The sequence below is a fragment of the Loxodonta africana genome, chromosome 22 (genome assembly GCF_030014295.1).
Source record: "Loxodonta africana isolate mLoxAfr1 chromosome 22, mLoxAfr1.hap2, whole genome shotgun sequence".
In the NCBI taxonomy this organism is placed as follows: Eukaryota; Metazoa; Chordata; class Mammalia; order Proboscidea; family Elephantidae; genus Loxodonta; species Loxodonta africana.
Window position 1 is genome coordinate 23,016,980 of NC_087363.1, and position 13,423 is coordinate 23,030,402.

At 48.0% G+C, this 13,423-nt stretch overlaps 1 protein-coding gene across 7 annotated transcripts in view; it reads left to right on the forward strand.

The window, feature by feature from the left end:
• The window catches only part of CDHR4 (cadherin related family member 4), a 52,629-nt gene that overhangs the window by 5,662 nt on the left and 33,544 nt on the right, over positions 1–13,423 (forward strand). For 2 of the 7 annotated variants that reach the window (XM_064274513.1, XM_023547691.2), the window contains 8 exons: positions 242–445; positions 526–665; positions 918–1,068; positions 1,156–1,376; positions 1,621–1,763; positions 2,266–2,322; positions 2,424–2,487; positions 2,716–5,541. In XM_064274513.1, the coding sequence (XP_064130583.1) occupies positions 242–445; positions 526–665; positions 918–1,068; positions 1,156–1,376; positions 1,621–1,763; positions 2,266–2,322; positions 2,424–2,487; positions 2,716–2,850 (1,115 nt within the window). In that variant the 3' untranslated portion in view covers positions 2,851–5,541. Of the gene's footprint in view, positions 1–241; positions 446–525; positions 666–917; positions 1,069–1,155; positions 1,454–1,620; positions 1,764–2,265; positions 2,323–2,423; positions 2,513–2,715; positions 5,542–13,423 lie in introns of those variants that run through there. The other 5 variants (XM_064274515.1, XM_064274516.1, XM_064274517.1 and 2 more) reach the window with 5 other exon arrangements.

Sequence of the window (13,423 nt, forward strand, 5' to 3'; positions counted from 1 at the left end):
CCATGTCACCTCAGACAAAGCCCCCTGCCTGGACATTCGAGACAGGGCTGTGTTTGCCTGTTCCCATCCCCGCACTCCTAGGACAGTTTTCTCTCTCCTCAGAAACCAGTAAGACAGGGTTGTCTGCACTTTAGACCCCTAGGGTGGGGCACAGCTCCTCTCTTGGACCCCCAGCAAGGAAGAGCCTAGGGGCAGCACTGGGAACTGCAGGCCAGCTCCTTGACTGCCACATGGTTCACAGCTGAGGTGCCAGTACTGGTGATGGTGACACCCATCAATGAGTTCTCTCCAACCTGTGCCCCACGCACGTTCCGGGTTCGTGAGGATGCAAGGCCCCATGCACTGCTGGGTTCTGTGGTGGGCGTGGACATGGATTACCCACATGACAGCATTGAGTACTATGCTTCTGGCAGGCCTGCCACCTTTACTGTGGACCGTCTCAGTGGTACTTCCATCCCAGGGCTAGGATGGAGGGGTGGGGCCAGAGTCGGCTCTGCAGGCTGAGGCCATGGCTACCCCTTCTAGGGGAGGTTCACCTCCTGGGAACTTTGGACTATGAGCAGCAGAGGTTGTACAGGCTCACTGTCCAGCTGATTGACCATGGCCAGGACCAGGACCCCACCAGCCACCGCTCAGGCTCCTGCACCATTACTATCGAAGTTGAGGTAATTCAGCCCGGTGGCCTTGGAAAGAATCAGAAAGACAAGGGTTCAAATCTTCTGGCACTCTGCATTCCCACTTTGTGCCTCAGTTTTCTGATTGGCTGACTGGACAGGGATGGGGCCTCCTTTGTGGAAAGCTCTGGAGCCTGATACCTGACACTTAGACTCTGGCTGTGGTGGGAGGAGGTTGAGGGGCTAGCCTGGTGATTTGGGGAGTGGGTTGTCCCCACCCCTAACCTGGCTGGTTTTCTGCAGGATGTGAACGACCATGCACCTGAGTGTGAGCCCCCATACCAGGAACTCACCATCCACACACCCCCAGGCCGTAGTGTGGAGGTGATCAATGTGTCATGCCGAATACCCCAGGAGCCACAGCGCCTCACCTTCTCCTACAGCATTGTAGGAGGTAAGGGCCATGGGAGACCACCAGGTTATGAGGAAGGGGCAGATCAAGGCCAGGAATGGTCACCTCCCCCTGTCACTCTGTTTGCAGGGAATACCCAGAGCCGATTCAGCCTGAAAGGTGCCATGCTGGTGCACAGCGACCCTGTTCCCAGCACCCCCTGGTCACAACAGCCCAACACCTACGAGCTGTTGATCCGCGTGACTGATGCAGGTCCCTCCATCCCCCACCTCAGCACCACAGCCACCATCATTGTGCATCTGGTTCCCTGGAGGGCCAGCACAGTGGCCACGAGCACCCACAGAACCACAGTGAGGGGGTCCTCAGACCCTTGGGGGGTGGTGTGGGGAGAGAAGACCTTGGAGGATGAGAAGACCCAGTTTTCCAGGTAGAGCAATGGGGGAAGGCATTCTAGAGGGAACCGTAAGTGCAAAGAGCCTGGGAATACAGAAAAGTGAATCTGAGGTGTGGGGTGGCTCAGCCATGGACGGGTTTGAAGGCTGGATGGTCAGGGTGTTTGGCAGGGCAGTGTTGAGGCTGTGACCTCCATTTCAGATGCCCTCAATGATGACACCCCTGCTTGTGACAGACACAAAGGTTTTCTGGCAGCCGGAGCCCTGGTTTGTGGTGGTGCTGACAGTGACTGGTGCCCTTCTCCTCTTTGCTCTGGGCTGTCTCCTCAGCAGGCTCCTCAGGGGGTAGGGCTCCTATTCTTGCACTTCTCTCCGTCCCTCTGTCCGCCTATGGACGCTGGCAGTGGGTAGGTGATTTTGCCTAAGATTCGATGACAATCCCCACGTTGATGGGGCAGACAAACTGCCCCTTCAAAAAATATATTGTAGAGGGCTCCCTTCCCTCCAGAGGTCTTCAGATTAGAGTCAGAGAGACACTGGGAGGAAACTGTCTCCATTGGTGGTGGAGCTCAGTATAGGTGTAGATGAGGACCGGGGCTCAAGACTCTAATTTTGTCATCCATTGAGCATTAATCCCTATTCCTGACCCTTGATTCTCACTTGAAACCTGTCCTGGTCCTGTAGACTCTGAATTCCTGATGATCGCAGGGCTGAGCCCAGGGGAGGGTGGGGTAAAATGTGGCCATCACATTGACTATCCCCAATATAAAGTGGCAGATAGATGCCAGTTCCTGAAGCTATTAGGCTGGTCGTCCTCACTGCTTGGTCCCTCCTTCTGGCATTTTAGCGTGGCCCCGTTGCTACAGACACCAAACAAATCAGCCCAGGATTTGCTGCTGAACAGGTCAGCTGTCTTTATTCACCCCAGCCCCTGGGAGCCCACATCTGAAATTCAGGCTGGAGCCTAGAACCTTATCCTGTACTCCTGCTCCTACTTTGTCATAGCATCCAGGGAACTGAGGGGTCCACTGAGGGGTTCATGGAGGCACCAAGGATGGAGACACCCCAGGTACCAAAGCAGCGTCATGATCCTGGTATGGCAATCCCCCACTGAAGTAGTGGGCACTGAGGCTACTCGAGAGTCCTTTCCGTCCTTGCCAAGGGTATCCCTATCCCAGTGGGTGGCTGCTCCTGTAGGAGCACCCACTCTAGCATCATCAGGATGGAGGAAGCAGGTGGGCTTCTGGCTCCTTCCGGGGGAGGTCAACTTATTGCACCCTCTCAATCTTTCCCTCAGCAGTCTTTTGATGGCAGAGCACAGGACCCCCGTGAGTCATTCTCTTCCCAAACCGGTCTCTACCTGGGCCCACCTTCTCTCATCCCATCTCTATATCTCCTACCTCTGGGCATCTGCCATTTACCCTTTCCCTGAGTAGGGTCTGCTCTCCCCACTCATTCTTCAGCCAACGTCCCCCCCGACTCAACCCTCAGCCAATGTTGACTAAACACCTTTGGTGCCAGGAGATGACCCAGATCTGGTCTGGTCCCTACCCATGGGGAGGGGAGGATATATAGAGAGTCCCCCAGCTTACTGCAGTGTTATTCGTGAATTATGGCATAGTGATCTGGCACTTAGGAGGGTTGGTATCTATTTTGGGGGTTCATTTTTGGAGAATCAAGGAAATTTGCTGTGCATTTGAGCCAGGCCTCAGAGGACTTCCTGAGATGAGAAGGGAAGAAGAGGACAAGTTGGATCCCAAAAGAAGTGGGGGGGAGGGTCACACCAAGGGTCCTGAAATGCCTCCCCCTGCGTTCAGCGGAGGAGGCCAGTCCTGCTGAGCCAGTATTGCTCTCTCTTTCTCATCACCATCTGGGCTCAGGTACAGGCAGAGATTACCTGTTCAACACGTGCACAGGAGCCCGGCGCTGGCTCTGAGGCCAACCAGCTACGTCACTATCAGTGGAATTTCTTCTTCACATGATCATGGGCTGGGTTTTCAAGTTGATTCAGTAATAAACAAAATTACAAACAGAAAAGTTCCAGCCTTATAATGTACATGTGGGAGAAGATCTGAGATTCCTTGTTCTCACTTGGAGAATGCATTACCTTATGGGCACGCTCTAGGGAGTAGTAGGGTTACAGTTATTTTTCTTTGGAGAAGGCATTGTATGGTACTCTGATGGATGTTCCACGAAGGTAAGAGGCTGTTATCCTTGTCAGTGACTGAGGGGGCCTCCAGCTGCCTGTCCCCTCAGAGGTCACCTGCTCTGGCAGGTGGGGAGGGCCCAGGAATTTCTTTTTCCCACAGAGAGGAGGACATTGTTGCTGCTTGAGCATCCTCCAGGGAAGTTTGCTGACTGTGTGCTTTATCGGGAGGGATCTGGAACTTTTGCCCTGAGGTGAGGGGTGGTGCAGACTTGAGAATCCTGTGGCATGGCAGGCCATGGAGGGGTTGATGGCAGTCCTTTCTGTGGGGGTGTCCCGTTTCTTCCTTATCTCTTCTGGTTACTCAGCTTTTGATGCTTCTGGCATTGAGCTGAGCTGTTGCACATAGCCATGTAGCCTACAGTAACCTACAGGAGGGCAAATCCCGCTTAGCTCCATACTCAGCCTGGCATTAGTCTTGGATTACTGCCAGTTCTCCAAGAGGACGTGCTCTCTGGGTGAGGCTACCTTTAAACTCAGGCTGCGGCCCAGAGGTTCTTTCCGAAATGCTTAACCACGGCGCCAACCAGGGCTCCATGGTGTCCCTAGGTTCTTTCAACCTTTCAATCCTCTGCCGAGCCTGTGGGCCTGAACCCTTTCAGGGCACTGCAGACTTTACTTCTGAGCCAGTTATGGTATTCCAGACTGTGGAGTAACAGGCCAGGGGATAGAAGCTGCGTATCTTCTGGGAGGGGAAAAAAAGGCTTCACAGGGCTTTCACTAAAGTGAGAGCATCAGAACAGGCATCAGGGACAGCAACCTGGGAGCATGCTGTTATAGGAAGTGGGTGCAGACGGACTTTTCCTGAGCACTTACCCTGCTCTAGAGATATAAGATTAAAAAAAAAGAAAAAGATTAGGGGATCATTAAATCTTTACCATCATCTCTGAGGAGCTTGACTGTTACCCTCATTTTACAGATGCAGCAACCAAGGCTAGGAGAGGAGACTCAAAAGTCACATAGCTAGCTAGTCCCAGTACTTGGATGTGGACCTGGTGGTGCGACTGTATCCGGGCTCCTAATCCTGGAGCCAAGCCAGGTGTTTGTTGTGGGGGACCAGGGTTGACTGTACTCCGAGGACACATAGTTCAGGGCAGGCTGCCTGACAGGCAGGTCATGACAGTCGAGGGCACGATATGCTGGCATAGGAACGCAAGATGCTTAGGGCAGAGAGGAGGAAGTGCTTGCTGTGTGCCAGGGCTTGCTCTGGGGCAGAGCTCCAGGCAGAAAGAACAGCGTTGGTACAGAGCCAAGGGCTGCTGTGCACAGCACAGAAGGCTGCGCCTCAGGACTGGTGAGAGGCAAAGCTGGGGAAGCTGCTGGGAAGAGAGCTTCTAGCCTGGAGCCAGTAAGAGGAGGTGCGAGACCTAAAGCTTTCACTAACAGAGGTAGTATGACCTTGGCCCGGCCTCCCCTCTCTGAGCCTCAGTTTCCTCGCCAATGAACTAGGGACAATCCCCCGCCTCCTATGGCAGGTGATTAAAAAAAAAAAAAGGCAAATAGCATACATAGAGCATTTCCTAGGCGTGTGCGCCTGTGTGAAAACATGATGCAGCCCCGAAAGGGGACCACGCACGCAAAGAAGCCAAGAGCGCTAGGACTCCGGAGTCGCTGACAAGAGCTCTGCAAACAACTCAGAGCCCGGCGCGCACGCGCGTCACAGTCACGTGTCTCAGGCGTTCGGCACGGGCCAAGGGAGGGGGCAGGCTCTGACTGACAGGCCAGTCGGCCTGTCAGCGGGAATCACTCTTCGGAGCGGCGGGCGCAGAGGCCGTTGATTGGGAACAGCCGCAGTTAGGGGAGGGTTCTTTGCAGTTCTGGTTGCTATGACGCCCGGCCCCCGCCCCCTCGGCCGGCCGCCATCTTGTTGTTGATCCGTACCCAGTGGGCAGCGCCGGGAGCTGGACGGAGCGGCCGGTAAGGGGCCGCTGCTGCGGGGCTCAGCCGCCTGCGCCGCCTGCCAGGGGGCGGGCCGAAACCTGGAGGCCTGGGGGGCCCAGCTCCCGTGGGGAGCCTTGGGCACCCGCTGTCCAGGCCGGGACGGTGAGTGACAAGAGCCGGCCTGAAAGGCCGGCCTTACAGATGTGGGGCGGGCGGCGGCGGGCGCAGGGTCGGAACCGGAGGGCGCGGGGTTGGAGAATCGGCGAAGCATCACTCGAACATCGCTCGAGAGTCATGAAAGACTGCTCTCAGGGCCTCCCAGATGCTGGCGCCGAGTCCGAAGGGACGGTCAAAGTAGAGGTCGGAAAGCCTGCCTGGCCGGCGGGGTAGGGGGAAGCCGGCTTGTCCGACAAACCCCAGGGCTCCGTTTATCCGGGGCGCTGAAGCGTGTCTAGTGCCAGCCGGAATCTGGGGCGTTGTGTTGCTCCGCGTGGGAATATACGTATTTCTTTCTTAGATGTCGCTCCTGTGAGTGATTTTCAGATTGTTTGATACTAAGACTTGAAGCAGGAGAAAGCCAGGTAGGCTGGTGTCACGGCTCTGTGATTCTGGCAGGGTGAGGGCCTTCTGCGTGGCTGCCTGGCGCCTTCCTCTCGAGACTTACTCGCAGCCGCCGGTGCTCCTTGGAGCTCAGTACCCGTTTGCTTCTTCCTGAAAGGCCTGGTTAAATGCCCATGATGTCTGAATTTTACTTTGTCATGTAATTTCTTTGGTTTTCGACCACGACTTTTTGGAGTGTGGTAAGGTCTTAATCATTTTGCTCTCTAGGAGAAAGCGAATATTATGGTGGTAACTTCGTTGATTTTATCTCCTAAAGAGATTTTTCCACCACTTTGATCAGAAGACACAGGAAATACAGGAGTGTGTTAAGAATTGAACTTGTTTTTGTTGTTGTGGATGGTATTGAACTGCCAAATTAACAGTACTAAATTTATCTTGCCCGATGAAAACAGACTGTCAAGTTTCCTTTCCCTCTGTGAGGGTGGGAGGAGGGAAAGACGTACAGGACTTGGAACAGTTCTGACAGCTCCCAAATGCGTTTCTCTTTTCCTGTGATCCCTTAAGTTCTCCATACAGGTTCCTTGTATGTGGTCAGACAACAAGCTTGCATGAGATAACTAGGAAGACAAGCAACAGTACTTTGTGTGCTCGGGTCCGGATCTTGTCACCTCATAATGTTTAATTTTGAAAGAAACCAGCTGCCTTCTCAGGAGGTCCTTTTGGAAAGGCGATACTGAAACCAGAGGAAGGTGGTGGCCTGTTCCTTTTCACCTGAGATTATACTTGTGAGAAGAGAGAGAAGCTGAGTATTTTTTAGCTACTTATTTTATTGCCCTTATCACCACCATTTTTTGAAACTTTAATGAGTTTGGACCAGGTTCTTGGGCAGTTCTTCACAAGAAAGTAGGGAGATAGTAAAATTTTGGAGGCTCCTCAAAGTTGTCCCAAGCTAACTTCCCCCACTTTGATTAACACTCCCTTTTGAAAGTAAGGTAGTAGCCACAGGGTTAAATTCTTGCTGGTTTCTAATAAAATAACCCTAAGTTAGGTACCTGTCCTGTTTTGGATATCAGACCTCCAGCAGATGACTCTTGGAAAGTTTACTGACTTTTGTGTACCATTTTAAGGGGCTCAAGGACCCATTAGTCCTTTCCATACCCTAAACCTATGTTAGAACTGTTGCCCTAAGGAGATATGGAATATCCAAAAAGTTTATTGTTCTTGCTTAATGCCCTTGTTACCACATGACTATTTGGTATTGATTTAGCATGATAGTGTACAGAGGTAGCTAATAGCAGTACTTCTGGCTTGGACATTTTTAAGTGCAGTTAAATGAGACTTGTTATAATAGTGGACCTTCCACTCACTTTAACTTGTTTGTTTTTAATTCACCTGTAAATGTCATCACTTTTAACTACTATGGGCCACAGACAGCTTCACAGAATATGGGCGTCCTACAGTGAAGTCAGGAACTATTGCAGGTTTAAGGGATTGAGATCTGATGGCCTAATGTTGCATTCAAGGTGTTACTGCCCAGCTGGCCCCAGTCCACCTCCCCAGGGCTTATCCTAATCTCCACTAACCAAGTGGTTTGCTAAACATTCTGTGCACATTTTTTTCCCATCCTCTCACCAGCTGAATCCTAGAGCCTTTCCCCTGTTTGGGATGACCTTTTCCTTCAACTCCACGTCTCTTTCCTCTGGGGTTCAGCTCAAGTCCCACCTACCAAAACATTCTAGCCCTGGGGCATACTCTCTCAGAACTGCTGTAGCATTATTGCCCTTTTGGCTCTTAAAACAAAACAAAAACACAAGGTAGTAATTGCTCTTCTAAAAATATTTTTTGTTTTCTCTGATAGGACCTAAACTCCCTACTACAGGAACTGTATTTTATACCTTTTTGTGTCTTCTACCATTACCCAAGTGATGTCTGGCCATCTACTTCCTTAAACACTATAGCCAAGAAAACCTTATGGAACTTAGTTTTACACTGTAACACACAGAGTCACCATGTGCCAAAATCGACTTACTGACAGCGGATTTGTGTGTGCATGTGCTTTCTTGCACCTGTGCATAGTAGATGATTACTAAATGTTTAGAAAGATGTGCTAAATTTATCTGAGTTGGAAACACCCGCTGTAATTAAACAGGGAAATGGAGGGTGTGGGCAGGTAAACTAGGGATTCAGTGGCTGTGGATTTCAGCCTCCTACCCTCGGTCCTATAGGGTCACTATGAGTCGGAATCAACTCGACGGCACTGGGTTTACCCTAAAGTGGAGCCCTGGTGGCACAGTAGTTAAAAGCTTGGTTGCTATCCAAAAGGTTGGCAGTTCAAATCCACCAGCCATTCGTTGGAAACCGTATGGGGCAGTTCTGCTCTGTTCTGTAGGGTCACTATGAGTTGGAATTGACTTGGCAGCAATGAGTTTGGTTTTGGTTTATCCTGTCTAAAGGAGCCTTGGTAGGTACAGTGGTTAAGCGGTGGGTTGCTAACCGAAAGCTTGGCAGTTAGAACCCACCCTGTGGCTCTGAGGGAAAAGAGACCTGATGATCTGCTCCCGTAAAGATTATAGTCTAGGAAACCCTATGGAGTAGTTCTACTCCGTCTCATTGGGTTGCTATGAGTCAAAAATTGACTTGACGGCACCTGACAACCATACAACTCTGTCTAAAGTCCGTGAACATGTTCATGCTAGTGCCTTAGGGAGGCAGGCCCAACGTCAGTGCTTCAGAACAGAGGCAGAACTCCTTCAATGCAGAACTGAGGCCTAAAAGCAGAAAGTAATTCTGCGTGTCAGAAGGTGCTGTATGGCCCACCCTCCTTCCTGGCTAAGCTGCTGTTTTTGTGTATGTGTGTGTTTTAAGTGAAAGCTTACAATTCAAGTCAGTTTCTCATGCAAAAACTTGCATACACGTTATTATGTGACCCTAGTTGCTCTCCCTACAATGTGACAGACAACACACTCCTCTCCACCCTGTATTTCCAATGTCCCTTCAACAAGCTCCCGTCCACGCTCTGCCTCCTCATCTCGCCTCCAGACAGGAGCTGCACATGTAGTCTACTTGAGCTAAGAAGCACACTTCTCACCAGTATCATTTTATGTCTTACAGTTCAGTCTAATCTTTGTCTGAAGAGTTGGCTTCGGAAATAGTTTTAGTTTTGGGCTAACAGAGAGTGGGGGGGGGCTGTGGCCTCTGGGGCCCCTCCAGTCTTAGTCATGCCATTAAGTCTGGTGTTTTTACTGGAATTTGAGGTCTGCATCCCATTTTTCTCCTGCTCCACCAGGGATTCTCTGTTGTGTTCCCTGTCAGGGCAGTCATTGGTGGTAGCTGAGCACCATCTAGTTGTCTGTAAGATGCCATTTTTGACTCTTGGAAAATACGTGCTGGGTGACCATGGCACTGGGTGCCAAGATTCTTAGACCCTCATCTTGGTTGAGTCTTGGAATGCTGTAAACGTGTTGGTAGTATTTGCTGCTTGCCTTTCTGTCAGTGCTGTCCTGAGAATATAAAAAGCAGTGATGGGCAAAGTGGGGAACGGCTGCACAGTGCATTCTGCCTCTGGTTTGGGACAAGGGAACAGTCAGGCATTAGTATGTTTGTGCACTAGACCTGTACTCTTGCACTTGATTTTAAATTTTGGTACTATTATAGCAGGATTTGAGCATTAGATTCTGGGTGGGAAAACCTCAGACATCTTGGTTCTTTTATAGAAGATGAGAGATGAAGAATGCTCATATTTGCTATTATGGTCTGAGTTTACATTTGTGCAGGAGGCATTACAAATGAATTTTGATGGGAGTACCTGTTCACTTCAGTGCTGGATCCCTGTTAGGGATTTTGTTTTTTTGAGTGCTTGGGAAATCTACTTCTGATCTTTTTGAGCAAACTTCTGTAAAATTTTGTTCTGAGTGGAAGTTTAGCTCATTTATTTTCTTAACTCCTCATTACATGAAAGATGAGCAGAATAGGGGAACAGTTCTAGGACTGGACTCTTTCAAGTTTAAAATTTGATGTGAGTGAATAAGAGCACTTTGAAGTCCATAAAAAACTGGGCATATTATAATTGAACACTTATAAGCAATTTACTCAACAACTAATAAGTCAGAAAATAACAAGTATTGACAAGGATGTGGAGAAATCGAAACCCCCCTATACAGCTGGTGGAAATATAAAATGGTGAAGCCACTTTGGAAAACAGGGTGGCAGTACCTTACACATAGAGTTACTGTAAAACCAAAAAACAAACTCAGTGCTGTCGAGTCGATTCCGACTTGTAGTGACCCTATAGAACAGAGTAGAACTGCCCCGTAGAGTTTCCAAGGGACGCCTGGTGGATTTGAACTGCTGACCCTTTGGTTAGCAGCCATAGCACTTAACCAGTACGCCACCAGAGTTACTATACCCAAACCAAAAACCCAGTGCTGTCGAGTCGATTCCGACTCATAGCGACCCTATAGGACAGAGTAGAACTGCCCCGTAGAGTTTCCAAGGAGCACCTGGCGGATTCGAACTGCTAGCCCTTTGGTTAGCAGCTGTAGCACTTAACCACTACGCCACCAGGGCTTCCAGAGTTGCTATGTGACCTAGCAATTCCATTCCTTGGTGTCTGCCCAAGAGAAATGAAAACATACAGTCACACAAAAACTTGTAGTGAATATTCGTAGGAGCATTATTCTTAATAGCTAAAGGGAGAGATAACCCAAATGCTATCAGTGGCTGAATGGATAAATAAAATATGGTATTTAAATGCAGTGGAATATTATTTGGCCATAAAAAAGGGTGAAGTACTGATGAATGACACGACATAGCTGAATCTTGAAAACATACCGAGTGAAAGAAGCCAGTCACAAAAGATGACATGTTACATGATTGTGTTTTTATGGAATGTTCAGAATAGGCAATTCCATACAGACAGAAAGTGATTAGTGGTTGCTTAGGGCTTAGGGGTAGGTTGGGGAATGGGGGTGATAGCTAAAGAGTACATTCAGGGTTTCTTTTTGAGGTGATGAATATGTTCTAAAATTGACTGTGGTGATGGTTTTATATGTCCATGACTATACTAAAGGCCATTGAATTGTACACTTTAAATGGGTAAATTGTATGGTATGTGCATTATATCTCAGTAAAGCTTTTATTAAAAAAAACAACTTATCATTATATTAATAATATGTGTTCATTAGCGCTCACCTCAAGTGCCAGCTGGCAGTGAATGAGGGAAGTAGGGCTAAGGGCAGTGGGAAGTGGTGGGGACCTGGGTGAACAGGCCCTATCTAAAGAGTTAGTTGTTGCTCAATGTTAGCCAGGTGTTGTATTACCAGATATTGTGATTTTTTTTTTTTAAGGGAAACAGAAATCTGGATTTTTATGGAAGTTTTCTGACTTTTAAATTAGGCAATGAGTTAAAAAAATTGAGGCCACATCACTGGTCAAAGAAAACCCTCTGCAGATAAGAAATGGCCTATAGATCTTTTATCTCTGATCTTTATATCATTGTTCTTAATGATTTTCCAATTTTATTGAGGTATAATTTCTATATGGTAAAATTATCCAAGTGTACATCCAGTTCAATGAGCCTTTTTTTTTTTTTTTTTTCATTCAATGAGCTCTGACAAATATATATATCCATGTAAACACCTCAGTGGAAACATTTTCTCAGTCACAGAAGCTTCTTTTCCCCAACTCAGTCAACCCCAACCTGCTCCTCTAGGCACAGATAACCACTAATTTGTCAATGCGGATTATGTTTGTGTTTTTGGAATATTATATAAATGGAATTATGTGTCTGAATGATTTTTTTTTTAAATTGTGCTGTAAGTGAAAGTTTACAGTTGAAGTTAATGCGTGATGTTTTTGAGGTTCATCTGTTTTGTTGCCTTCCTTTGTATTGCTGAGTAGGTTTCTGCTATATAGCTATACTGTGAGTTATTTATCTGTTCATTTACTGATGGACATTTACGTTGTTACTAGTGTTTGGCAGTTATGCATAAAGATGTAATAAATGTTTGTAAAAAGTCTTTGTGTGTACATTTGTGTTCACTTCTCTTGGATGAATATCTAAGAGTAAAATTGCTCCAACCCTGGACTACATCAAAGGGACACTGTCCCAGGAGAAGTGAAAAGCAATCATATGGGCTCTGGGCCCAATAATGTTTCAGAGTCCTTAGCTTTATTTTCCATTTTTGTCAGATTCCCAGATCTACCCATATTGAGTCAAGACTAATGGATAACCTATTGAGATGGGAGGTTGAAATAACCAGGAACTGTTGTAAGAAGACACAAGTTTCTAGAATGAGAGAGTCTGTTTTCCAGATCTACGTGTACATAGATAGACCAAGAGGCAGTCATTCTGTCAGAATAAGAGGATACTGTGTGGCTTAAGGGGCCCTAGTGGTGCAGTGGTTAAGAGCTGTGGCTGCTAACCAAAAGGTCGGCAGTTCAAATTCAGCAGCTGTTCCTTGGAAACCCTGTGGGGCAATTCTGCTCTGTCCTGTAGGGTTGCTGTGAGTCGAAATCGCCTCGATGGCGATAGGTTTGGTGTTATGGTTGTGGTTTAAAATCAGAAAAGCTATGTGTCAGGGTTGTATCCTTTCACCTCACCATACTTAATCTATATGCTAAGCAAATAATCTGAGAAACTGGAATATATGGAGAAGAGCATGGCATTAGGATTGGAGGAAGATTCATTAACAACCAGCGATAGCAGATGACACAATTTTGCTTGCTGAAAGAGGACGTGAAGCACTTACTGATGAAGATCAAAGACTACAGCCTTCAGAATGGATTACACCTCAACGCAAAGAAAAAAACCCTCACAACTGGACCTGTAAGCAACATCATAATAAATGGAGAAAATATTGAAGGTGTCGAGGATTTAATTTTACTTGGATCAACAGTCAATGCCCATGGAAACAGCAGTCAAGAATTCAGACGACATATTTTTTACATAGGGCAGATCTGCTGCAAAAGACCTCTTTAAAGTGTTCCAAAGCAAAGATGTCACTTTGAGGACTAAGATGCCCCGACCCAAGCCATGGTATTTTCAGTTGCCTCATATGCATTTGAAAGCTGGACAATGAATAAGGAAGATCGAAGAAGAACTGATGCCTTTGAATTGTGCTGTTGGCGAAGAGTGTTGAATATACCATACCATGGACTGTCAAAAGAATGAACAGATCTGTCTTGGGAGAAGTATAGCCAGAATGCCTCTTAGAAGAGAGGTGCTGAGACTTCCTCTCACGTACTTTGGACGTGTTATCAGGAGGGACCAGTCCCTGGAGGAGGATATCATGCTTGGCAAACTAGAGGGTCAGCGAAAAAGAATAAGACCATCAGCTGGATGGATTGACACCGTGGC